Below are 26097 nucleotides of genomic sequence, written 5' to 3'. Positions count from 1 at the left end.
GGAAACCTAATAGAGGTCATATCAGATATAGTTTAACTGAAACTTTGAGTTGATAAGATAAGCTCAGATGTTTTAGCAGCATACAGACAGAAGTAAGCACAGGGGGTGAAGGAAAATGTAAAATAATAATAATTATATATAAAATAGAAATAAGACAATAAAATAAAATAGGAACTGTATGAGAGAAATTAACTCAAAATTACAAGCAGAAAATGTATATACAATATTAAACTTAAAATGCAAGCATAAGAGTTTTTTCCAGTTTTGAAAAATGGTATTGTCCGTTACTTTACTGTTGCATGAAAATGTTTTAAAGACTGTACTGCTGTATAATGCAAACATAAAGGGACTACTGTTTGACTATTTTATGTCTGTAATGTAGACACTGCAAGACACTGTGCCCCCTGTACAAAAAATAGACAGGAAGTCACTTTGGAAAAGCATGCAAGTTTTTTTTTTTTTTTTTTTTTTTTTTTAAGGCAAATAGTAGTGGAAGGTCTACCTTAGGTGGTGAAGGGCAATAATGTGTCTAATGTCAGGAGTTGGAGGCAAGTTTGAAGAGTCACTATAGTTTTGTATTTTTATTGGGTTTTATTGTTTTTGTTTTTTGTTTGTTTTGTTTTCAGTTTAATTTCATTTAGTTCCCAGAGTTAATTTGCTCATTTAATTTTAATTGTTATTATTTGTTAAACGTCTAATTTGTATTAGTTTCAGCACTGTTTTTAGCATTTTTATATTATAATTTGCCAGGGGCAAGATTTAAGAAGTTCAGAATACAAACACAACACTTTGGGAGGCAACTGACTCACAGTCATGTCTGAATAAACATCCAAATTTGTATGTTTTTATTTGATTTTGCACAGTTCTGTAAGTAGACAATATTGTTCCAGTTAGGTTTTTTTCGTCTTTTATTATTGTTTATTGCTGTTTTTTCATATTTAGTTTTTCTTTCTTTTCTTTCTTTTTTTAAGTTTTATTTAACAATAGTAACCTTGGTGAGTGCCTGCCTGACAGACAAAATTTAGGGCATACGCCAAATTAAATTCCGTGCTATCCCATGATTCATTTCGAAAAGAATAGGTCCTAGTTATTTGTATCCATAGGGGTTCTTGTAGCGTACCGGTGACAATTTTAACGCTGATTTATAGCGTTACGTCTTTCCGTTTACCGTATTTAATGGGCGTTTATTTGGATCATCCACCGTATCATTAGACGCTGATTTTTATTTGACACTCGATAGCAGGTGAGTAAATTCGTTCATGACCGCTGCAGCTAACGTGAACTAGCAAGGCCACAGAGTGTTAGCTAGCTTGAGCTAATATAGCTAGTTAACGTTAAACATGGATGATGCCCGCTTCTCTCCTGAGCAGATGTCACGCCTGTTTAGTTTGCAACGTTAGCAGTCCGCTGCAGCATAAACTATGCATGTATATAATCGTAGTCTGTCTGATGAACATAGACTTTATCAGCGTCGTTGTGAAAACGTCAACACTGTCTCCGTGGTCTCCAGTTTAATACAATCCTCTCTCCTCTGTAGGTTCCTGTATATTTTAGGATGTCTTACCCTCCTCCACTCAACCGCCAGCAGATTGGCATCCCACAGTTACCCCCCAGGATCCCTCCCCCTCAGTATGGGGGGTTTGCCCCGGCCGTCCCTCCAGGTAACGTAATTGAGCACCGTTGTTGTCACATCAGCGGTAACAGCTGTGTGTTTGTGATTCAGACTCTGGCTCCCTTGGGTGATTTTTAGTGCAAACACTCTTAGGATCCGAGGGCACAACTGCGTTTTGTTGGTACCCAGAGTCTGTCTGTCAACAACTTAAGTCAGCTCTGTGAGAGAAGAAGCAGAGGCAAGGTGATATTGTTCCTGTAGCAAAGTTGTAGCTACTGGGCTCATATTTTGATTTCTCAGACTGAAATATCAGTGAGCAACAGAATATCTGTATGTCAGTAGTCTAACACAGAGTTCCTGCTGTCTAAACATGAACCAAAACACTTAAAGGGACAGTTCACCCCAAAATCAGAAAGAAATATTTTCCCTCTTACCCGTAGTGCTGTTTATTAGTCTAGATTGTTTTGGTTTTGGTTGCAGAATTTTGCAGACATCAGCTGTAGAGATGTCTGCCGTCTCCCAGATATAATGCAGCTAAATAGCACTCAGCTTGTTTTGCTCAAAGCACCTAAAAACATACATATGTGAAACTCAACAGCAATATCTCTTTAGAAAGCATGACCCGTCTACTCAAGATAATCCACAGACCTTGTTGTGAGCGATTTCCAGAGGAGGAAACTATCAGTGTTTACAGCCTGAGCTGTCACAAGCATGAGCCTCCTGTCCATGAGTAGATGCACACTTCCTTCTGCACAGTGATATGGTTTTTCTGTGGATCGGGTCATGATTTTCTAGAAAGAGACATTGCTGTGGAGTTTTCAAATGTAATTCTTTTGTGTTTTCTCCACAGCAAGCTGATCTCGTGCAATCTCATGCCATTATATTCAACTACAGTTGCAACAGTTATTAGATTATTGATCGACTATTAAATTAATGGCAGCTGTTTTGATAATCGATTAATTGTTTTGAGACTTTTTAAATAAAAAAAATCTCTGATTTCAGCTTCTAAAATGTGATTGTTTTGCAGTTTCTTTACTCCTCTCTGACAGTAAACTGAATATCTTTGGGTTGTGGACAAAACAAGACATTTGAGGAACTCACCTTGGGCTTTGGGAAACAGTGATAAACATCTATCACCATTTTCTGACATTTTATGGACCAAACAGCTAATCAGTTAATCAAGTAAACTATCAGCAGATTAATTGATAATGGAATAATTCTTAGTTTCTGCCATATATTCGAGAGAAGGCAGACACCTCTGTGGTTGATATCTGCAAAACTCAACAACTCACACTGAAACAATCTAGATGGATAAGAAGCTCTGCACTTCCTCAGAAAAAATATGTATTTCTGATTTTGGAGTTAACTGTCAGTTCAGTGTTCTGTGTCTGGAAATGGTGATGTGAAATACCTATAAATATAGTAACTATAAATAATATTGAACACTAAGCAATCTGTTGCAAATTCTGCTCATTACATTAAGAAATAGCAAGACAATTGCCAGTATTTGTTTGGCAAACCGTTTTATTATGTTGGGTCGTCAAGACAGTATCATATCACTGTCTGTGGTTGTGTGTCGTATACCTGAATACATGGTTTAATTATTGTGTTTTGTTTCTATTTTCAGGTACTCCCATGATCCCAGTTCACATGGGCGTAGTGACCCCCACACCCACAGTGAGTTAGAAACAGGAGTTCCTACTTCATGCCACCTGAAGCATCAGCTGTTTTGCATGACCTGCTATTAAATACACAGTCCTTATCGAAAACACTTTATCTCAGTACATGCAGTTTTTTGTTACTGACTCTTACACCTATTATCAGATGCTTGTAATATTTGCATTTTTTCCTTTGTTGCTTTTCTTGTTGCTCTGAAGGGTAGCACTTGAATAACTAAAATGTACTTTGAAATTACAGGTTCTTGTCCCGACCACCATTGCTGTAGCACAGAAGCCGCTGGCTCCAAAGAAGGAGCCTGGCACCATCAGAGCCAAGGACACAGAGGATAGCGGGGGCCCCACCACCACTGTATTTGTAGGGAACATCTCTGAAAAGGCATCTGACATGTTGGTCAGACAACTTCTAGCGGTGAGTTAAGTTGACCGTGTGCACCTGCTCCGCCTGTCGGTGTTCAGCAAATATTCAAATGAAATGCAAGCTATAAGTTCTGCAAAAGCAGACTGTCAAAAGGCAGGACAAAGTGAACTCCTCAGGTTAAGACTTACAAGTGACAGGCATTTGTTGCAGTTTGTAAAAACTAAAACCCTCAAGACCTCATTGAGGTAAGCAGCACTTTGTATCAATCCAATTTTACAGAGCGACATCTGCACAGCGCCTACGTCACATCAGAGCTGTTCATGGCTCGTCTCAGTGTCTGCCAGCAAATCCCTGGAAACCAATTTCTCAGAGATACACAACAACTGTTGCACCAACTTTCTTCTCATTTATTTACTGAATAAACATTAACGTTTGTACTGTGAAACTAAAACATTCCTGTTTTTTCTGCTCTCTTTCCATGTAGAAATGTGGTATTGTTCTAAGCTGGAAAAGGGTCCAAGGTGCCTCTGGGAAACTTCAAGGTAAGAACAAACACCTATTAACACCTATTAAAAGTTTTCACAGCAGAGATTGTGTTAGATTTTCTTGTTGTCTCTTATTTTCACAGAGTTTGTGATTATTTGGCTTAAAATTTCTCTATCTACAGTATCTTTTATATGGCTTAAGGTGCTTAAGCCACCACGGTTGTGGTAGATCGCCCCCAGTGTTTTTGGTCTTCAAATTTTGTCATCATTGTTCAAAAAAATTCAGTCAGTGACAGAAAATATTTGGCTAGCACAGCCTCTGATTTACCCCACTGTACTTTTTACAGCATTGAATCATACTGGATATAATCAGTCTTTTTTGGCACTAACTTACAGAAAGAGACTGAAAAACTGAGTTCTTTTTCAAGTTTCCTGTTTTCACTGCAAATGTTTCAAGTTATGAGGTATTTTGTTATGTTTTTGATTTCTGTGGAACTGACTTTCTTTCTGCTCTCAAATCCTGGAAGCTTTTGGCTTCTGTGAGTATAAGGAGCCTGAGTCCACATTGCGAGCCCTCAGGCTTCTGCACGAGTTGCTCTTAGGCGATAAGAAGCTGTTGGTCAAGGTAGATGCCAAGACCAAGGCCCAGCTAGACGAGTGGAAGGCCAAGAAGAGGAGTGCCAATGGGGTATGCTGTTGTTCACCTACTGAGTAGAAGAATCACTGATCTTTTTGTGAAATCGTGTTTCATTAGTTTGTTTCTCTTGTGTTTCTGGCTTTCATATATATAGGGAGTGAGTGGTGGCTCAAAGAACGGGGACGAAGATGAGGAGGAGGTTCTTGATGAAGAGACTCTTCGTCGGGACCAGGTTGTGAAGGGGGCAATAGACGTCCTCATCCGTGAGTATGCAAGTGAGCTCAGTGCTCCCTCACAGGACCCTGACAGTCAACCTCGCAACAAGAAGCGAAAAGAGAAGAAAGAGGAGGTACTGTCTGCACAATGTAGAAAATCTGTAGCTCATTTATAGTAACTGCTGAGTACTTAGTGTGTTTTCCTTCCTGTCTTTCTCTCCTTTGTGTAAGGAGGATATCAATGCCATGGAGATGGAGGATGACAAGAGAGACTTGATTTCCAGAGAGATCAGTAAATTCCGCGACACACATAAGGTATTGTATCAAACTGCTGTTTTTCTTCTGTAATTTAGGTTTCAGAGAAATCCTCCACATTTGTAATTAGAAAGTCCTCAACAGCAAACGGAGCTACAGTTGATATAATTTATGGAGATAATTCCTCCATAAGCCTGTTATAATCATTTATAGCATGGAGGTCGTCTGTTAGTATATACTGTAGATTAGTTAGCAGAATTCATACATGCAAGGAATAGAGAGTAGTAGATGTTGATTCAGAGACTTTATAGCATCTTTAAAGACAAAGTATTTACTGACATCAACCACTCATAGTTGGCTTTATAGTATCTGATCGTATTTCCAAATTGGGCAAGAATTATTATTATTATTCATCATACTGATTTGAGACTAAAGGTTTTAGCTCTGCACAAGCTAAAGTCATCACACAGAGTGCATGGACACAATGTTAAATTCCATCTAAAGCTAATCTATTGATTAAACCCCACCAATGTGGTAGAGTTCATTTGGTGACTAGAGCAAGATGAATCTCAGAATCTCAGCTTTGGAAAAAGTTGCGAGGATAGGATGTAAGTATGATCTTTCCTTTCTTCTTTACTCATGTTGGGCGCTCCCTTCTGGAGGGTTTGCAGAGGGGCAACTGGCTCTCCGCTCTCTTCAGTTGAATTTATTTATATGCAGACTCGGGGGAACAAAGTGCCACTGGTATTGGTGCTGGAGCTGTGATGTACAAATTGCAAGTGACGTCTAAGTTTACCGTGTTGTATTTCAGGTTTTTAGAAAGCCAGGCAGCTCAGTGAACCTCTGCAGGCCCTCAGATAATAAATGATGTGTTTGAAGAACACACACAGACTGAATGAGCCTAACCACTGCAGTAGTTTGAACTGCAGCCTATAGTTTTACTAAAGCAGGGAGCGCCCCTCCACAGCACTCTGTGTTCTGAAGACATACAAGGTAAGTCCATTTGTTTTGTTTTGTTTTTGTTTTTCTCTTAATTTAACACTTTATTTACATCTTCTTTCTTTTCTTTTGTGTCTTATTGACTCCACCCCACCCCTTTGGTTAAACATGTCAGAACACAGAAATAAATGAAATATATGAGTGTACTTTATTTTAGTGTTTAGTTTAATTTGTGTTTGAGTGAGAAGGATAAAGCTGCAGGGACAAAATGATGTAAAGACCTCATGGAACTGAAGTTGTAACTTAATCACTATTTCAAACACTGCTACAGAGTTGGTTCATATTAGCAAGTGAATGCAGGGCTTTTTCTTCATCAGTCAGACAGTTTTAAGGCCATTAAAACCAGGTTACATAGTGATCCTACAATAAAACCTGCCTGAATATTGCTGTACAAGGTGCTGTTTTTTCAGTCTTGTCCCTTCCTGTTTTTCATCATTTATAACTTGCTGTTTAATTGCAGCATCTTTATGACACCTGAGGACATAAATTGACAGTAGAAGCATTTAACTGCATGGCCTGCTGTCAGTCACCAGAATTTGATTTTCTCAGATTGTTCCTGATGATGCAGGATCACGAAAACTGTGGAATCAGAACGGTGCCTGTCTGTCTGGATGACATCATGTTTACTCCTCTTGGTGCATTTGCAAAAATCAGGATATTTATCACAGGTCAAAGAGAAAAACAGAACCAACAAAGAGGAACTCGGAACTATAAACTTAACAACAGACGTGCAGTATAAAATATGAGTTAGGAGGATGACAGCTTCAGTTCATTTACTTGTAATTTCACCTTGTCCACTTTGGAGACAGTGTTTGAAATGGTGATTTGGTTTCAAACTGGCCAAAAAAATCAGCGGCTTTCTGTAAATGGAATTTTAGAACATGAGGTAAGTTCTAGGATGGACAGTATTAGAGAACAGAGAATAAGATGGTTATCTGACAACCTGTGAGGTACTGTGAATTGCCAAGATGTTTCAAGCCCTGCTTCTGGATATGATGAGAAAATGCTGACCAGGGTCTACAAATCTGAATCAAGTCTAGATAAATTACAATTCTAGCTCATGTAGAACAAGTAGTTAAGACCCATTTCTGTCCTTTCTTCCTTTTTATTTAGTTTGTCACTAATCAGCTGCCAGGCCCACATTTCTAACGGGGGTTTTTAAATATATTATAAACTTGTCGAGATGCACAGCACTTAACAGTAAAAGCTGTTAGCTGTTTATTTGTAAAATCAGTTAGAAGACTGTTTGAACTGTGGGCCTGACACAGTTGAGGTTTTTTTTTTTTTAATATGTTTATTGGGTTGGTGAGGCCAGAGAGACACCAGAAGACAACCTACAGGTAAGACTGCTTCACTAATTTCCTTGTGGTTCAAATGGAATACAATTTCTGACTTGTTTCAGACATGAATTTACAAAACAAGTTGTTGTTGATGTTTTTTTTTATGTCAATGAACTATAATTAGATAAACTGTTTCACAGGTTTCGTTTGGACATTTTCCCTGATTATTTTGACTTTACACTTGACCTGCTTTTCCTCCCACACGTAGCCTGTAGGATGTGTAGGGGCAGAGACGCGCTGAAACCGTAGTTCATCACCTGTAAGTTGCATACCAAGGGATTCAAAATGGTCTGTAGAAAATGCCATGGTGTTTATGTCAAGTTAGAAAGCAGACAGATGGACAGTATTTACTTATTTAGGTGTTAAAGTACATTTGTACAACCGCAAGAAGAATCGATCAGTATCACATTATAATGTGCAAAATGTAATGTTATAACAAGATATTCTTTGTGCTATAACAACATATTTTCATGCTTTAACTGGTTTCAAGGTACTATGACATAGAAATTTATTCTGTTACTACAAGAAACTTTTCTTGTTATAATAATATACTATTTATCTTATTAGAACATGAAATGTTTCATTTTACAACATGATAACTTTTTTAATGTCATGTTATAGCATGAAACTCGGTAACGTGAAAATATCTTGTTATAACAAACGTTTAATGTGTTATTCATTCATTTTTCTGGCGTGGCAGCAGTATGTCACATTCATTTCAGATAAGCTGGCTTATATACACATATATGTATATACATATATTAATACTCAGTATTGGAAATTTGCTGATCACAGAGTTGCCCAGAGGAAATGCATTTTGCAAGAGATATCTGGTACTGCCCAGAACCTCTGGTGCACAAGCATGTTTAGTTCCCCATACTTTGCTATATCTCATCAAAAAACAAACAAACAAAAGAACATTGTGTCAGCATAGTTGGTAGTATGATTCCTCCCATTCCATGACTTTCAAATGTTTTATGCTGTAGAATTATTAGAATCTGTGTCCAGTTGTTTTGCAATTATATAAGATTACTACAGAGGAATACAATAGAAATCTAAAATCAAAAACATCCAAACATGTCTACAGTACAATGAACTCCCAGTTCCCAGGTCTGTCATTGTATAGAACTCCCACACTGCTGCACTTGTATTGCAGTCTGGCACTGCTCCCCTGCATCTCAGATGACCATGTGGGAAACACATGGGAGCTGATTATGTAATTCACTTAGTTGGGCCATTTGCCACTTAAAGCTTAGGCTTGTTTTAATCCACTTGGCACCCATAAGTAAGACCAAACCAGGGTGTTATATAGTGGTGATCTTAAGTGTATAGTTAGAACTTAGTGAACTTGTTGAACTGATGGTTCAAAGCTCATTTGGCACTTTTATCTTAAGTGATGTTACCATAAGTGTGATAGTTAAACAAAACTCTGTCATGTCAAACATGCATTTTAACCTACAATATCTCTTACATCAGGTCAAATCCATTACTTCTCATCATTTGCCTGAGTGGACATTGGTTTGACTGATACGTATTTGCCTACAGCTGAGTTTTTATCGGAATGGCCTCTTATTACATCAGAGCATAATCTCAGATCACCATAGAGCACATTGTAACAGCAGAGGACGAGTTGACCTGTTACATATGTGAGAAAAATCATTCAATACTAGCGTATGCACTAAGTGGAGGGCTGAGCACAGGAGCCAAGACAGGAAATGAATCATGCACAACACTTTGATGTAACAAAATACAATAATGTAAATATTTAGAGATAAAAAAAAAAATGTGCTGATAAAACCCCCGAAAAGTTTTCCTAGTAGATGGTTTTAACTTCCACTCCTGTTGTAAGCGTAGATCATCTTAAATTTTGGGGTGTTTTTTGAGATTGACCTGAAATTTATGGTTTTAAGTAAGTGTGTCCTGAGTTGAGCAGTATCTGCATTAAACCTGCTCAAGCAGCGGACCACTCTTCCAGGAGGAAACATCAAGAATAAGAGGACTTCCTCACTTGCAGCAGCCAGCCTCTCCAAGGCAATGAGTCATGGCAGTATGTGAGCATGTCTGGTCCAGGGAGTCAAAATCATTTTCACTGCTGATAACCTGTGTATATATGTATTTTAATATGATCTTCTTGGTATTGAGAATCTAGTAACACATTTCCCTTCCCTTTCTTCCTGTTGGGCTCCTGCAGAAACTGGAAGAGGAAAAAGGAAAGAAGGAGAAGGAGCGACTCGAGATCGAGAGGGAAAGGAGAGAGAGGGACAAAGAGCGGGAGCGCGAGAGGGAGCGCCGCGACCGCGAGAAAGAGAAGGAAAGGGAGAGAGAGAGGGACAAGGAGCGGGAAAGAGACCGCGACCGTGAACGGGAGAGAGACCGCGAGCGAGAGAGGACGAAGGAGCGAGAAAGGGAGCGTGAGAGGGAGAGGAGTCGAGACGTCAGTGAAGATCGCAGCAGATCGAGGTCAGTGGGAAGACAGTGATGTCATACTTCATGCTCCTTTTTTAAAAGGTAAAGCACAGGACTCATTATTTCAGTGTGGTCTGGTGAGTGTAAAACCACTATACTGATGAGTCTGATAGTGGGGCTATAATTATAAGTCACAATAAAACAAATGCTCAAATGTAAGAGCTTCATGCAAGAATTATTTTGATTAAACTTCAAAGTATTATGTGTATTTCTATATAGTGGTCCAAGAGGAGCTTGTTGATTACATATTAATGTATGTTTTCATCTATTTATCTATCAAGGTTATAGAACAGGGCCAAGAAATCAGTGACTATTGTAGGATTTTTTTCAGCATTTGAGTTGGCAGTTTATTATTTGCATCTAGCTACATCCACAGCAGCCCTACAAATGAATCCTACCTTTATGAAGCTGATGAAGCATTAATGGAGGGATCAGAAGGATCAGGAATATTCACACTTCTCAAAGGAAAACTGGTCATTGCAGTGAAAACTTAACTGCTCAATTGCTGCTGATGTTTTGAAATGCGTGGACAAGATGTAACTGGTAAAGACACTTCATTGTTGCGTGACGTTTGCAGTCTAGACAGGAGTTACCCCTGACGTCTTAACAAAACATCTGATAAATGTATGATAATGTTCATGAAGATACTTGACAAAACAATCTCACCTCAAGGTCTGTTTAGTAGCTGTCCTGGACTTTTCTCTGATACACTCCAGAACAGCTATCAAGTGAGTGCACCAGCAGCAAGTACGCTTAATTCAGTGTATCAGAAAACAAGTGTGCTGGCTCATGTACATTCAATGTAATGAAACCACCGTGGTAAAATGCAGCTCTGTTCTTGGCTGGCTACATGTGAAATAAGTGTCTGGTTACACTCTTTACATTTTTTTCTTCTTATTTCAACTTAAAGATAAGTCACTTAGGCTAACACCTGCAATCTGTGGTCTTCTGCAGAGAGAGGACTAGAGAGGAAAAAAAACGAGACCGTGATGAAGATGAGGAAGATGTGTACGAACGGAGGAGACTGGAGAGGAGGCTTAGAGACAAGGAGGCGGCTTACCAAGAAGTGTGTATATTATCTCTTGGGTCATTTTGATTTATTAGACATAGGTTTTAATAGCAAACAAAGAAATTAATTTAGTTGTCATTTGTTAATGTCTGTCTCAGTGATGTTTGAGGGTTTTTTTTCGTGTCTTCTTAAAGCGGCTGAAAAACTGGGAGATCCGAGAGAGGAAGAAATCTCGTGACTACAGCAAAGAAACAGAGAGGGAGGACGAGAGGCGTCGTGAAATGGTATACATGAGTGCACACCACATCATAGATATTTTGACTGCATTTTTGCTTTCTTCATTTATGTTACTGTGCTTCAATTCAGATGAAAGAAGCCAAAAGACTGAAAGAGTTCCTTGAAGATTATGACGACGACAGAGATGACCCAAAATACTACAGGTTATTATCTTACTGCACATTTACAAGTGTGAGGCACACATTTCTGCTTTGCATTCATCATGGCTTGACTTCTCACTCTCATCTCCAGGGGCAGCGCTTTGCAGAAGCGACTTCGTGACCGAGAAAAGGAGACAGAATTGGACGAGCGAGACCGGAAGAGGGAGAAGGAGGAGCTGGAGGAGATCAGACAGAGGCTTCTGGCTGAAGGTCACCCCGACCCTGATGCTGAGCTGCAGAGGGTGAGTCAGTCATTGTGTTCACGAGGAAAGCCACAGCGAGGAAATTTTCCCATAGTATAACAATCTCGTGACAACCACCATTGTCACTGATTACCCAGGACATTTTAGAACAATAACTGAAAGCAGTGCAAGACCTAAAAACAATGTTAAGAATAAAGTGAAGTGATATTTAATAGTTGAAAATGAAAAGAAAAATCAGAAGAAAGCTTTTTGATTAAAATCAGCATTCAGAAGTGATTTAAAAGAAGACACTGATGTAGCAAGCCGTTATTGTAGTACCTGTCACCTGACTAAGTATTGATAACATGCATGGAGGTGGTGGGAAGTAATGTAATTGATGTATGCCCGAACACAGTCAAAATCTGGTAACACCCACTACTGTGGTGAGTCTAGCGTTTAGGTGCACTTTAGTAACCCAGTTACCCTCCTTTCTCTCCAGTAAGCTGATTACTTAACTGTCATGTAGATGAAACCTAGTTTGTTTAATCAGAGATGGATAAAACCAGGAGAAACCCGATGTGTCCTGGTCATTGCTTTGTCACAGATAATGTTTCTAATCATCATGGCTAAAAAATTTGGTCGGGCACAACGGTGCATTCTTGATTACTGGTATGCTGCATGTTTACATGTACTGTAGTAACCTGGTCACTGTAAACATGTACAAGTTCTGCAGTTACTCTCATAACCTGTTTTCTCCAAGTAACCTTGAGCTGTTTTGGTCTTTTAGCTCTCTTGTGGTGTGTTTATGTTTATTTTTTGTTTTGTATGAATTTAGGCACATGTAGCACGCTTTTTTTGTGGAAGGTGTTCTTGTATCTGTTGGTAAAATGCCCCCAGACACCAAATATTGGTTCCTAACATATAAATGATGTAAATGAGAAGTGCACCAGAATATGAGGCATTTTTCATGAGTCTTGTCTGTTTGTGCAGATGGAGGAGGAGGCGGAGCGTAGACGACAGCCTCCTCTAAAACTTGAACCTGAGGAGGATGTGAACCAGGAGAAGTCTCACAAGGATCGGGATCGGGAGAAGAGGGGGTCAGGAAGGCCTGCCGAGCCGATGCCTCGAGGCCCCCCGCAGCATTCGGACGATGATGACGTGGATGCAGAGGAGGACGACTACCATGATGGCGAGGACTCACAAGAGGCCAAGCCACAACTTAAACCCATTATGCGACCAATCACTACTGCTCCCTCTGTGTCCTCTGCCAGTGGGAATGCGACTCCAAACACACCCGGCAACGAATCTCCCTGCGGCATAATCATTCCAGGCGAGAACACCCCTGAGGTCCAGCCTCCAGAGGAGCACCGGCCCAAAATCGGTCTCAGTCTCAAACTGGGTGAGTACGGTGGCAAACTACAGACACAGAGAATGCTGTGACGTCAGAATCGCCGCTTTCTGTCAGAAAAATAAACCGGTGTTTCTGCTCTTCAGGTGCTACCAACAGTCCCAGCCAGCTCACCGCTGGAAAGAGAAAGAAGCTGGCAACTGTGGAAAGTGTTTTCAACAAGTTTGATGACGAAGAGGCCGATGAGCAGCCTCGCAAAAGGAAACTGGTTCCACTGGACTACGGTGACGACGACAAGAGTCTGGGACTGGACGGGGCAGAAATGTCAGGGGCTAAAGGCAGCATCAACACAGAGGAGAAACGCAAGCACATAAAGAGCCTTATAGAGAAGATCCCCACAGCCAGGCCAGAGCTCTTCTCCTACCCTCTGGACTGGGCCATGGTTGACTCGGTAAAGAGCCTCTGGCTGTTAGATCTGCAACAATTTTATTAACTTTTATAACCTTTAAAAGGTTGGAGAGAGTGTGGTTATGTAATATTCTGTGCTTTTGCAGTATTGTTGAGATCCTCAGCTACATTTACATTTTCTGATTGTTCTCTCTGTAGACTCTGATGGATCGACGCATTAGACCATGGATCAATAAGAAGATTATTGAATACATTGGCGAGGAGGAACCCACATTGGTTGATTTTGTCTGTTCAAAGGTTTGTTATAATAGCTTTTCAGGTTCCCAGGTTAACCTTTAATTTAAAATGCCGGTTACCATTGAAAACATGATAGATTCTAAAAGTATTTATCAGAAACAGTCATATTTATTTATTTACCACTTGTGTCTTGGGATGTGTTGTGCTGCTCTACTGCTCATTTTAACTGAATGTTTTTTTCTTTTCTCCCCAGGTGATGGCACACAGCACCCCTCAGGGTATTCTTGATGATGTTGCAATGGTAAGTTGAAATTAGTATTGGATCACAAAGCCAGTCTGTTTGAGTTGATCTTTTATTGTTGAAGTTAAATTAAATTAAATTAAATTTAATTCATACTTCTCCTTGTTTGGGGTATGTGGTTGATTTTATACTGAAAGCACACATGTAATAACCCCAAATAAGAAACCACAAATAGACTAAATATATACTAATAAATAGAGTTCATCACACAAGCTACCGTTAGCAGGGTGTCCAGACCTAAAACAATAGTAAAAGTAAGGCATGCTGGACTGATCAGTTTGCAAAAGTGCATACATGAATACAGACTCAACCTTGGTCTGATACTCTTAAAGATTTCTTGTCAGTGCTGTATTTTAGGAGTAATATTACTATGGGTGAGACTTCACACTGTAGAGCATATTTCTGGTAGTTCCCTTGACTTGTCATCTAGCACCACACCACATCTGGGTTTTTTTCATGTCCTCCTCAGGTTAAATTGTTTTCCCTCTGGTAATGTCTTAACTTGCTCTCTCACACCATCATCAGGTCAAAATTTCAGTTTGTAGAATACTTGCACTACTTTAGTTCAAAGTAGCGGGCTCATTTCATATATTTATTAATTTGTTTTAATATACAGTTTTTCTAACCAACCCGTTTGTGTTCAGGTTCTGGATGAAGAAGCAGAGGTCTTCATAGTAAAAATGTGGAGGCTGTTGATATATGAAACAGAGGCAAAGAAGATCGGACTGGTGAAATAAAGACAACGTCTCTCTGTCTGACTTCCTTCGCTCACAGTTCTGCCGCCTGCAGTTTTGTGGTCCAGCAGACTGTAAACATATGTCCATACACCCTCCATTCCATCAGCAAGGAGCTGCTGCCTTGTATGTGTGTGTGTGAGTGTGTGTGTGTGTGTGTTTGGAAGGGAAAGTCTGAGCTGTGAACAGAAAGGGTTTGCACAAACATACTGCATGATAAAACTTTGGTTGTATTTTTTTTCCTTTGTTGAAGCTGTTGAGGCAAAAGACAATTGCATTTCACCCATCTGTTCTCCAATATGTTGGACACATTCTGCTTTGATTTACTGTCGTCATGTCGAGGCACTGCTCCATTGTGTGAACTAATAAATATGCTTTTTTTAGAAAACGGTGTTTGACTTTTGGTTGTCTGTTTTTATTTGGATTGTTTTTAACAGAGTTATGCTTGTGAAACTAATACGTTTACAGGTGCTTTGTACTTACAATATCACAAAACTCCCTCAAATTATCAGACCTCCGTAGACAGATGCGATTACCATGGTGTCTTACTTACAAACACATCCTCCCCCACAGGTAACTAATTCAAACATGGACATTCTGTGCCAAAGTTATTAAAAATGGTATTCCATTAATTACTTCTATACTACGGTCTTCATTTGAGTTGCAGATTGTTTGTGGAAATGAAAAGTTTTTTATTATACCTATTATTTATATTCTTGCCAAGTATCACATTCATAAGTGTTGATTTGCAAGAAGACAAAGTCTTATTTAGCCTTGTATGAGACTAAATAAGCCTCACATACTTTAGTTATTTCTAATTATTAAAAATACCAGTGAAGGTTTACTGTTTCAGTGCCTTGATATAGTTTTTTATTTTATTTTATTTATATATTGTCCCCAAAAATCAAGTAGTGGTCAGGGTCTAATAAACATAGGTTTATTTATTTATTTATTTTTTAAATATATGGACAAAATAGTAATTTATATGCAATAAATAAATATTCCTAAAAATATATAAATTAATAAATAAAAACAACTGAACAAATAAATATGAAAATAAAACTTTTTTTTAATTTTATTTGTCTATATTTTAACATTTATCTTGTTATTCTTTAACCGATTTATTTTTAATAACATTCCTATGACTCCATACTCTTAGGCATATGGCTGATAAGATGATAATATAATAGAACCACTGAATGAATTAACGATGTAAAATTTCCAATAAAAAGAAAGTAGTTAAACTATCTCGAGAGGGGCTGGTCGGACTATTTTTCTCTGTTTAGTACTTTATGTGCTAAAAACTGTGTCATTACTTCCTCATTATTTCCCTCCCTGCTCCTCCAGCGGGTCTCGTAGATACGTGGCAGGTTCGTCTCGACAGGTTGAGAAGTTGAACTTTGACCCGGAAACACTTCACGTCGACACCAAACAAGAGGATGTTCTGTTAGCCTGTCTGTTAGCCGCTAACCAAGTCGGGAAGTTGCAATATTATTGTTGACAGCTGAGTCTGGAGGAAACGATGTGGGGTGTCGGATATTTGCGAGTGAACGTGAACATGTCCGGATTCTTCTTCGCTGAATTCTGAGAGACAGACAGTCACCGATGCTAGTTAGCTTAGCTGTGCTAACGTTGTCGAGGCCGGGGGATGTAACGTCTCTGTTTAGTTAAGCTAACGTGGATGTTTGGCTGCGAGCTGAACTGGTACCAGAAGAGAGACGTGACATTTATTAAATCAGCCGGTACTGTTAACTTAACAACTGCAGTTCAGGGTATGCAATTTAACCCGACGAGCACGAATAAAAGTCCGTGTTTAAGTACAGGTCTAGGCTGGTTTTGATGGTTTAGCTTAGCAGTAGATTAGCCGAAGAGAAAAGTGCAGTCATGGACGATTTCAGCTCGATCAGCCTGCTGTCTCTTGCGATGTTGGTGGGATGTTATGTGGCTGGAACAATACCGTTAGCAGTTAACTTTTCAGAGGTAAGTCTGTGACATGCAAAGCTTTAAAATGCCTATTGGTAGCGTGCACACTTTAGCTCACTTTGGCACTGACCGCTCTTTAAGAGAGACAGGGTGCAGAATTAACTTTTTTATCCACCTGACAAATCTTTACTGAGTGTCCAAATTTTACGAGCCAGATTACCGTTGTTGTTTTGTTTGATGTTTTTATGACATGTGAGTAAAGCAAATCCAACCACTTGTATATGTTACCAGCATTTGGCCGGTGCTAGTTTTGTGCCCTGCAGAGAGGTAAAAGTTCATCTCTGTCAGTGCCATTTAATCAGAGGTATTGATTGCATCTGTAAAATTAACAGATAATCGATTCTTAATCTTGTGTTTACAGGGTTTACATACAAAGAGACACACTTGTATTAAAGACTTTTATCTGTCTGTCTTTCTTCAGGAGAGGCTGAAGCTGATCACTGTGCTGGGAGCAGGGCTGCTGTGTGGGACTGCACTTGCTGTTATCATTCCTGAGGGGGTCCACGCACTTTATGAAGAGATACTTGAAGGTAGAGTTCGCCAAAACAGTGAATTTCCTTAAGGTCAAGGGATGGCTCAATATTATTTCTTATCTAATACCACAACTTTGAGTATTTGCCAAAACCAGTCCGATAAATTCTTCTTCCATCTCTTAAACAACTAAGCTGTTATTAATACATTTGTATGGATGCACTTTGCTCAACCTAGCCATCTAAAAATACGTCATGCCCATGCACTGAACTTTTTTGCACAGAACAGCACCTTTTGTGTTCGGTCAAAGCCAGTCAAACATTAAAAAAATGAAATTTAGGGAAATTACATTAAATGCATTAATTGCATTCCACTGTTTTGCCTTTTTCTTCCATGAGCTTAAAATAACTCCACACAGCTGACATGACAACAGTGCTGCTGTACACGTGACGCATGCTACTCATCTATGTTACACAAACTGTTTCCCCAACTAGAGCATTGAATCATTCAAAGATTTTAGATACTGGTACTGATACCTTGGCTTTGATACTGGTTCCTAAACCATACTTTTTTGCTTTTTAACAATGCTATTATCATTTGAACACAAAGAAAATTACATGACACATCACAGTGCAGTTGGAAAAAAAAGGAAGAAGTAAAACAATAATCCCTGTTTCTGGGTGTAATGCAGTGTTTCTCCTGCATACTGTAACATCTAATGTTAGACAGCAAGTCACTAGCATTAAATCTTGGTAAAGACTTGACGCTGATGCAGTTTGGTCAGTGCCATGAAAATATTAAAGTTCGGTACCCAGCCCTCTCCCCATCTCCCTTGGACCAAGGCAAAGTTACATTTCATTATTATTAAATCAATAAGTCAGTGAAAGACAGCTTTAATATTAGTAGGGCAGCAACTAATGATTATTTTTATGATGCGTGATTCTCAATTTTTTTTTATCGATTAAATGTCTGAAAGCAGTGAATAATGCCCGTCTCAAGTCCATGAGAATGTCTCCAAATTGCTGGTTAACAACTGGCTTTTTTTGCTTCATTATTGACTTAAATAATTAATTGTTTATCATATTTTTTGCTGATTAATTTTCTAAGTTGTCTAATAATTAATTGACAGATTATTTTAGCTCTCAGTTAAATTTCAGTTAACTTTTAATTCCCCACAATGCTGCTTTCCAAGTAGTCTTGGGTACTTAAGTCATTAAAAACAAACAATGACATAATGAGAAAATAGCAGTCTGTTCTTAAGAGATTTCAGTTTGAAAGCCTATAGAATAAGTTTTTCCCTTGTAAACCTGTCCAGCTGGTTCCAGACAGTGTTATAATAATACAGTTTAAGCGTCGGCCTGTTCAGTTATTCCATAAGTGACAAATAGCTCTTGGAATAATTGGTTCTTTATGGTTTTAGTATCGGTTTGTGGTTGTGTAAAGCTGTGCTTAAAATGATTTGTGGTTGGACGTCCTGGTTGCTTCAGAGTGTAAGATCCTGACCATGTAATTGACATTTTCTTCCTCCGTTGCCTGTCAGTTGTCAGAACGCCCCACCAAATTCTTTATTGTCTTTGGCTCTTTGTCAGAGCATCAGATGCCTTCAGGAGTGCCTCCGGCCAGAAAGACACCAAAAGATAACTAAAGTGTAGAGCATATAGACATATAATTTCTGATATTTGTATACTGTATATTTGCCTGTGTGGACTGTAACAGTTTGAATCCTTTTCAAACAGAGCAAAGTTCAGCATGTGGTAAAATACAACCAGCTGACGTGTTTTTTTTTTCTTGCGTAACAAACTTTGTCAAACAGAGAGATTTGTTTTGTGTTCATTTACATAATTACATCTCAGAAGAGTATTACATGGGTTTATGATGGTTTCTGTTCCAGGCAGTTTCAGGAATGATGAACAGTGTTTTCCCAGCTATTGAACTTTTAGTGTGAAGATATTGACCATATTATTATTATCACCATCTTGTTGCTGCTGCTAACATGCAACCTGATGCAAAAATACACCACTGGATTATTTCCTGCGTGTATACATATGGGTATATATGTAAATACTTGTAGGCTTACATATTGTATTTTTTCATTTGTTTTGTATTATAAACTTATTCCATTATAAATTGAATTAATTTTCAGTTATATTTTGTGTGTAGCATGAAGGAACTGCAATTCTAATTTCAGTGTACAACCCTTTGTTGTGCAATGATAATAAATGACCTTGATTCCTTGAATCAAATGTGCTCTGGTGTTTTTAACAGTCCATCTGCCTCTTCCTGTCCTCTCCTGACCTCTGTCTCTGCAGGTGGACACCACAGCCATGGCCAGGTTGGCGTCCCGGAAGTGTCCGAGCCGAAGGGTGAAGTAGACACAGCCCTGAGTGCCAGCGGGAAACATGAGCACAGTCACGAGCAGCTTCATGCATGCATCGGCGTGTCTCTGGTGCTGGGCTTCGTCTTCATGCTGCTGGTTGACCAGATAGGCAGCTCTCATGTGCACAGCACTGAAGGTCGGTATTGCACAGAGCAAACACAAAGATTAAAGCATCCAAAGCACTTGATTCATGAAATGAACAGTGCACATGGTCAAAATGTCTATGTGGAGATTTAGCTTGTGACAATGGGGCTTGGCGACAGCAGCTTTGTCATTAGCCTCATCAAATATTAATCTTCACTGGAAGAAAATGATTTTGTTGAATTAGACCCAAAACACCCCCAGATGGCTCAACTGCAAATTCTGTTTTCCCAGATGCACCCACGCTCCACACCCAACAGTTTCAGAGCTTATTATTTGAGCAGCTAATTCTCTGCAAACTGTTTATGAAGTCTGCCAACAAGAGACAACATGCAGTTGTTACTCAGTGTGAAGATGTCTTTCTGTCATTTTCATTTGGATCTACTTTTATATATTTCTAAAACATATAAAGACGGGCACTGTAAACATTTTTCTGACTGGTTGTTTTTGTCTGTTTTAGATCCAGAGTCAGCAAGAGTCACCTCCTCGAAAATCACCACCACTCTTGGTCTCGTGGTCCACGCTGCAGGTAGGTCTGATTTTGAATATTTATTGTCCCATATCTCATAAGTATACTTCTTTATGTTAAAATCATCATTATTAGTCTAAATCACAACCAGGTATTGAGAATTGCTGTTATTTAAAAACACCATGGTAATTAGTGAGAGTGTTTTATAGACTGTCATTGATCTAAGGACCAAATATTAAATGTATCTCATTAACTCTGTCTTTTGTCATCATCCAGCTGATGGCGTGGCACTGGGAGCTGCCGCCTCTACGTCTCAGACCAGCGTTCAGCTCATTGTCTTCGTAGCTATCATGTTGCATAAGGTAATAATGGTTCATATGTTGTACAGTAAATCAATGTTTTTCAACATACTCTTTTATTTTGCAGCTGTATCGCATATCACAATTAATTGTATGCAGCAGCAGTTTGTCTGAAACAACTAATTGATTAGTGATCCACAGAAAATCAGTCAGCAACTATTTTGATGATCAAATTCAAGTTATTAATTGTCATTACCACAAGAAATATTAAAAAATATATATTAGATTAAAAGTTTAAGATCCAGCATTGCATTTCTGGGAATTAGCTGCTTTTATTTGTCTTATTTGATAGTTGACAAAATAGTTTCAGTTTTTTGTTTGTCTGATAATAAAACTATTACAATGTTTCTAGGAAATTGGGATGGGCAATATTAACTATTTATTGACATTGTATAGACCAGATTATTTATTGAGGATGTAATCTGCAATTGCAACTCTACTACTCTGTTGTCTTCAGGCCCCAGCAGCGTTTGGCCTGGTATCATTTCTGATGCATGCTGGTCTTGAGAGGAACCGTATCCGCAAACATCTCCTGGTCTTTGCCCTGGCAGCTCCCGTTCTCGCCATGCTCACCTTTTTAGGCCTCAGTCAGGTAAATGTTTTAATCAGTGTTGTTCTTTGTGGAGACATGTATTAAGCCATATATACAAATAGCCTGCTTGGAACAAGGATGAGTGTCTAATATATATATTTTTTCCTGTAAAAAATTATAATTTCCACATTAAAATACTAAAAAAGGCATCTACTCCTTCTGCCTCATTAAAAAAGAATCTATGAATAAGCAAATTTTGGTCATTTCCAGAATTGTCCTGCTGGAAATTAACAAGACATGTTCTACTTCACTGTAAAGTCAGTTCTTAGTGAATGTTCACTATGTCAAACTGCACATACATCAATCTGCACAGTGAAGCTCAAACATCCAACTCTAGGAACAAGAAGGAAAATATATATTTTAGAGGAGAGGGACTTTAAATATCCATTTAATTTTAGAAGAGTATCCAGCCTGAGGGAAACGTCAACATCAGCATCTGTCATCTTCTTGGAATAAGTTAAATAATAAAAGGCCTTAGTTAAATACTTGTCAGATTTTTGTCTTGTCTTGGAAAACCTGTAGTGCTGTTCAGACTTGAGGATTCTCTACAAGAGACATTTACCAGCCATGTTTTAGATAAGATGGATGTTTCATTAGCCATAAAGAAATCTAAATGACCTAGATGACAGTCATGTTTGTAGTCAGACATTTTGCCTCACAGTGATTGTCTGTTTTCCCCTCTCAGAGCAGCAAAGAGGCCCTTTCAGACATCAATGCCACAGGCGTCGCCATGCTCTTCTCTGCTGGCACCTTCCTCTACGTGGCCACTGTTCACGTCCTGCCCGAGGTGGGGGGCGGTGGCCACAGCCATGCTCCGTCTGGAGGGAACGGGGGCAAAGGACTGAGCAAGGTGGAGGTGGGAGCACTGGTGCTGGGCTGCCTCATTCCTCTGGTGCTGTCTGTCGGTCACCACCATTAGAGCCGGAGCTCAGGACGGATTTAAGAAGGGTGTACAGGGGAAAGAAGCGGAACTGAGACTCCAAACTTTGTGGGATCTAAATGTCTTATTGCTCGTCCTCTGCTAATGGACCAGACTGATGCTCGTTGCAGGGACGTCTTGTGACTCAAAACTGATCTTTAAAACAGGGAATGAATGATGTTAGGGAAATCAGAGTTGTTGCAGTGACAACTGAGGCATGCAACAATATTTTTTCTGCTGACACTGATGACGAAACATCTCACAGCCCCTGTATGTGTCCATTTATTCAATCAGAAATCTTTTTTAAGAGAGGCTGGAGGTGGAGCCTTCAGCTCTGTTTCTTTACATCACCGTGGAGTTTTCAGTGTTGCATTATTGTGCTAGTCCAAAGTCAAAACCTTGATTTCGTTACAGTGATGTTTTACTAGTTGGCAGTTGCACATTGAGATTTAGAAGGTCTTGATTGAAGTCTGTGATATCAAGAAAGCAAACTCCTTTTTATATAACTGTACAGAGTGTAAATCTCTTAGACACAATCCAGATAGATTTGATCTGATTTTCAAGTGCCATATTAGTAAGGTGAAACAGATGTGAGAGAGGAAACGGTGCCAGAAAGACGTTACAGTTTGTAAGAAGCGTTCCTGACTTTTTTTCTTACCAACGGAGATCTTTTTCTTGGTGAAAACCATGAAACGGGAAGAGAAATGAGCCCCAATAACCAGCCAGAGAGTTTGTCTACCAAGTTTGTCCTGTTAGAAAAGTACTGTTTCTTGGCCTAATGGGGAACCTGTCTGTGATACAGATGGGTGTGTCTGTCCTATAAAACTACACGAAATAGTTAATGGACGAGTCTGCTCACGCCCGAGTCCTGCGTTAAGGAAAAGACACAGAACACCTCCCTGATGGATCACACCATGAACTATCATGTTTATTTTTGTCTGTTTAGTTTCTGGACGTGTTTATTTCTGTTCTTTACTCGCAGAGGATTTATAAATAGAAGTTGGTGGAAAAATCTGTATAGAATTGTCTTAAATGATCGTATAGAGTGTTATTAGAGGTGGAGGGTCATTTCAGCAGCTCCGTATGAATTATGAATAATTGCCTTGCCCTCTTTACTGTATGAAATGTTTAGGGACCATCGGCTCAGGACAGCAGACATGTTGCAGATCTTGTGAGGAGAACTTTGAGCAAACCTGTTAGTTTTTTTTTTTTAGCATTTAGTTGGTTTAGCCCTCATTAATTAATCATACTTGAGCAATAATGGTACACATAAAATTGAGGCAAAGCACGGCGTGAAATGGGTATGGAGGGTTCACCTTCATCTTTAAAGCTCTTGAACGCAGCCCTGCCCCATCTCTGCCTCGGCACCATTAAACCTGTAACAGATTGGTGCATTAAAATGTAAGCAGGCTGCTCCCTCTTCTATCAGGACACGTGGTTATTGTGAGTGTTACTGTATCACTGTGCCTGCTCACAGCAGAGCCCATGTATATGTATGTAAGTATGTAACGTGTACTGTACAGAGTAACTCCTTCATACCACAATCATTATGATCTCTTGTGTGAGATGGAACTGCTTACTCACAAATACACCTTTTTTTCTCTTTTTTTTTTTTTGTTTTTTTTAATTTGAATTTTTGGACGTGACACAAGAGGCGACAGACTGTCTGAGGAGTCTCTGTTTTATGTATAAATCGAATGGTTTTACACACAAAACTTGTCCATTAATTCCACAAGAAGAAACCCACCTGGACGGTTTTTAGGCTTCCTTGTGTGACTGCAAGAGAAACGGGGGTGGGTGGGTCGCATGCAGACCAGCAGCTGCATGGCCATTTTATTTTCTATTTCTGTGTACAAAAAGGGAAAAAAAAAAATCCCCATTGTGTTGCTTTACACCCGGACACGTTGGAGGACAGCCCCAGTATGTGCCATTTCCTCTTTCTAAGCGATGTTGCATCAGAATTCCTGCTGAGATTTGGCATTTACATGTTTCTCATCCTCATGAAATGAATTCAGGGTCCACTGGTGTATGTTACTAGCTTTTCATTATCTGTTAACCTGCAGAATGTATTCACAATTAATTGTTGGGCCAGAAAAACATCACAGAGTCCAAGATGAAGTCTTTAAATATCTTTTTTTGTTCAGCCAACAGTGCAAAAACCCAAATACATACAGTTTACTATCACAGATTACCCAACTGCATTGACCTGAGAATATGTCAGGCATCAAAGCCCCTGAAGATATAGTTTAAAATCTTAAGTATTTGTCTACACGATTAAATGCCAACCTGCCGACTGTCACTAAAGTTTGATTTGATTGTTGTTGAACTCTAATTGGTGCTTTGAGGTATATGACATCACCTCGTCCCTCCTGAGCCCCACCCATTTCAAACCAGTGAAAAGAGCACAGGAAAAAACCTGAAAGCTCCTATGAAGAATATCCAAAACTGTGTGTTCATGTAGGAGCCCGTCATTCATGGTAAGAATCTGATTGAGAAAATAAGATTTCTGAGCCTTTAAAGCTCTTTCATGTTTGTCAGATGACTTCTTTTTGGGAAGAGGGTGGAGGTACAATGGGTAAACTTGATATAAAAGGAAAAAAAAAAAGAATTAAAATGGAAATGTCATTTGGCAGGTTGTCAGGTTTATCAACATTCATTCATGTATCTCCAAATTTGGTGATTTTTAAAAACCTTCTCAGATAACTTTGTCAACAGTGAATGAGATATTGGTTGCTGTATTGTTTCCTCTCTCCACAGTGAAGAGTGTAAGTGATGTAAGACAAAATCCTCTGTCTGCTGCACCGTCTGTGCACAAATTCATTTTAAAGTTTGACAAATCAAGTGAATATCTTCCAAAGTTAGGCATCTTAGAACAGTGTTCTCTTCTTGTGCTACTATTTTGCATTCAGATCAATTAATTAAACTCAATTTCCTTTTCACAAGTCATACATCAAAATGCGACAAGTGTTTTACTTTAAAAAGAGCTTAAAGGGAGCATGAGTTAAAAAGAATAGAAAAGATTAAAGCTTTTAAAAGACACCCACTTGATTTCTCTAACTCAGACAGCTTATGTCTCAAATTAGCTTTGGCTGAACTTTTAAAAGCTTTCCCTTTACATTGAAACACGCCTGTAGATTTTTTTGGTAAATTCTGTACATTTGAATTAGGAAGGCATATCTTCATGCACAGCATGGACTGGAGAAATGATTACAGTGAGCTGTAACTTGCAGGGTTCACATGAGAAACTCGACCGTTGGATTTAGAGAAACATGAAAAATGAGAATGTTTCCTTTGAGCCAGGTCCATTTAAATGACGACCTGTGGCCCTTTGATCATTTATACATCTGAAAAAAATGAAAAATAGTGATTTTATTAAGTTTATGGGTGTTTACATTAGAAAATCATCATTTTCTTAGTGGGTTAATGAGCCCTTCATTGGTTATGTCAGTTGTAAAGCACAGAGAAACTTGTTTTCCCACATTTAAGACATTGGGAGTGTAAACATCAGGCCACTTAACACTTTTTTCAAATCTGGCCCTTCTAAAAAAAGAGTAACTGATCAGATGTGCATAGAAAATTCAACCATTCAGACCCTTTAAAGTGTCAGATATCTGCAGGTGGGGTTCGATGCGTCCTCTCACGCTCAGACAGGAGGAGATGACAGGACATACTGGGGCTGAGTGGACGACACAGGACGGTTTTAGGAGCAGGTTAATATTTGTCATAGTTTCAGTGGGGTAGGTCGGTTTGTCTTTTCTATCTTTATTTCCTGTCATTCCAGAATGAGTCTGCCTTATTTCCATACTTTCGATTGTGAAAAATTCAGTTGTAAAGCAAAGTGTTTTATGACGACTAAATTAAAGTTTTTTAACTGGTGAAAATTCTCAATTATGCTTTGATGATTTAAGCACATTTAATGTAAAAAAAAAAAAAATGTAGCAGATAAGTTACATGTGTTTTTGGAGGATTTCACAGGTGGAACTGAGCCTGAACTTCATCACTTAGATTGTTTGTTTTAATGCAGTTGATGTCAGTTTTTATCTTGTATTTATCAAGATAACAGACTTTGGGATACTTGTCTTAA

The 26097-nt window shown here is 38.9% G+C and overlaps 2 protein-coding genes across 3 annotated transcripts; both read left to right on the top strand.

The window, feature by feature from the left end:
* The first annotated feature begins 1073 nt into the window (after positions 1-1073).
* On the top strand, positions 1074-15092 carry rbm25a (RNA binding motif protein 25a). Of its 2 annotated transcripts, none has more exons than XM_084742451.1 (18): positions 1074-1243; positions 1538-1661; positions 3240-3289; positions 3530-3700; positions 4134-4191; positions 4662-4822; positions 4926-5120; positions 5221-5301; positions 9772-10040; positions 11001-11112; positions 11250-11339; positions 11422-11495; positions 11584-11734; positions 12665-13073; positions 13169-13473; positions 13629-13727; positions 13921-13968; positions 14613-15092. In XM_084742451.1, exons 2-18 carry the CDS (start codon positions 1556-1558, stop codon positions 14703-14705), a joined length of 2472 nt encoding a protein of 823 aa, XP_084598577.1. In that variant the 5' UTR covers positions 1074-1243; positions 1538-1555; the 3' UTR covers positions 14706-15092. The 2 variants fall into 2 exon arrangements, with proteins under 2 accessions (XP_084598577.1, XP_084598576.1); XM_084742450.1 differs by having other exon boundaries at positions 5218-5301.
* Positions 15093-16096: 1004 nt separating this feature from the next.
* slc39a9 (solute carrier family 39 member 9) lies at positions 16097-22119 on the top strand. The gene is made up of 7 exons (XM_084742411.1): positions 16097-16682; positions 17107-17215; positions 19466-19669; positions 20135-20203; positions 20420-20505; positions 20960-21094; positions 21780-22119. The coding sequence occupies exons 1-7, from the start codon at positions 16587-16589 to the stop codon at positions 22011-22013; spliced, it is 933 nt and encodes a 310-aa protein (XP_084598537.1). The 5' UTR covers positions 16097-16586; the 3' UTR covers positions 22014-22119.
* The last annotated feature ends 3978 nt before the right edge of the window (positions 22120-26097 follow it).

The sequence above is a fragment of the Lutjanus erythropterus genome, chromosome 18 (genome assembly GCF_056507025.1).
Source record: "Lutjanus erythropterus isolate fLutEry1 chromosome 18, fLutEry1.hap2, whole genome shotgun sequence".
In the NCBI taxonomy this organism is placed as follows: Eukaryota; Metazoa; Chordata; class Actinopteri; order Lutjaniformes; family Lutjanidae; genus Lutjanus; species Lutjanus erythropterus.
The sequence above is the reverse complement of the archived record's forward strand: the minus strand, read 5'-3'. Positions and strand labels throughout refer to the sequence as shown.

What these genes read in the sequence shown, in the direction of transcription:
- slc39a9 (XM_084742411.1), top strand. Translation starts at nt 16,587, where the DNA reads ATGGACGATTTCAGCTCGATCAGCCTGCTGTCTCTTGCGATGTTGGTG. An exon ending in TTATGAAGAGATACTTGAAG is followed by an intron (nt 17,216 to 19,465) that starts GTAGAGTTCGCC and finishes CTGTCTCTGCAG; the next exon opens with GTGGACACCACAGCCATGGC. An exon ending in TAGCTATCATGTTGCATAAG is followed by an intron (nt 20,506 to 20,959) that starts GTAATAATGGTT and finishes TGTTGTCTTCAG; the next exon opens with GCCCCAGCAGCGTTTGGCCT.
- rbm25a (XM_084742450.1), top strand. Translation starts at nt 1,556, where the DNA reads ATGTCTTACCCTCCTCCACTCAACCGCCAGCAGATTGGCATCCCACAG. An exon ending in TGCCTCTGGGAAACTTCAAG is followed by an intron (nt 4,192 to 4,661) that starts GTAAGAACAAAC and finishes AAATCCTGGAAG; the next exon opens with CTTTTGGCTTCTGTGAGTAT. An exon ending in GAAGATCGCAGCAGATCGAG is followed by an intron (nt 10,041 to 11,000) that starts GTCAGTGGGAAG and finishes GGTCTTCTGCAG; the next exon opens with AGAGAGGACTAGAGAGGAAA.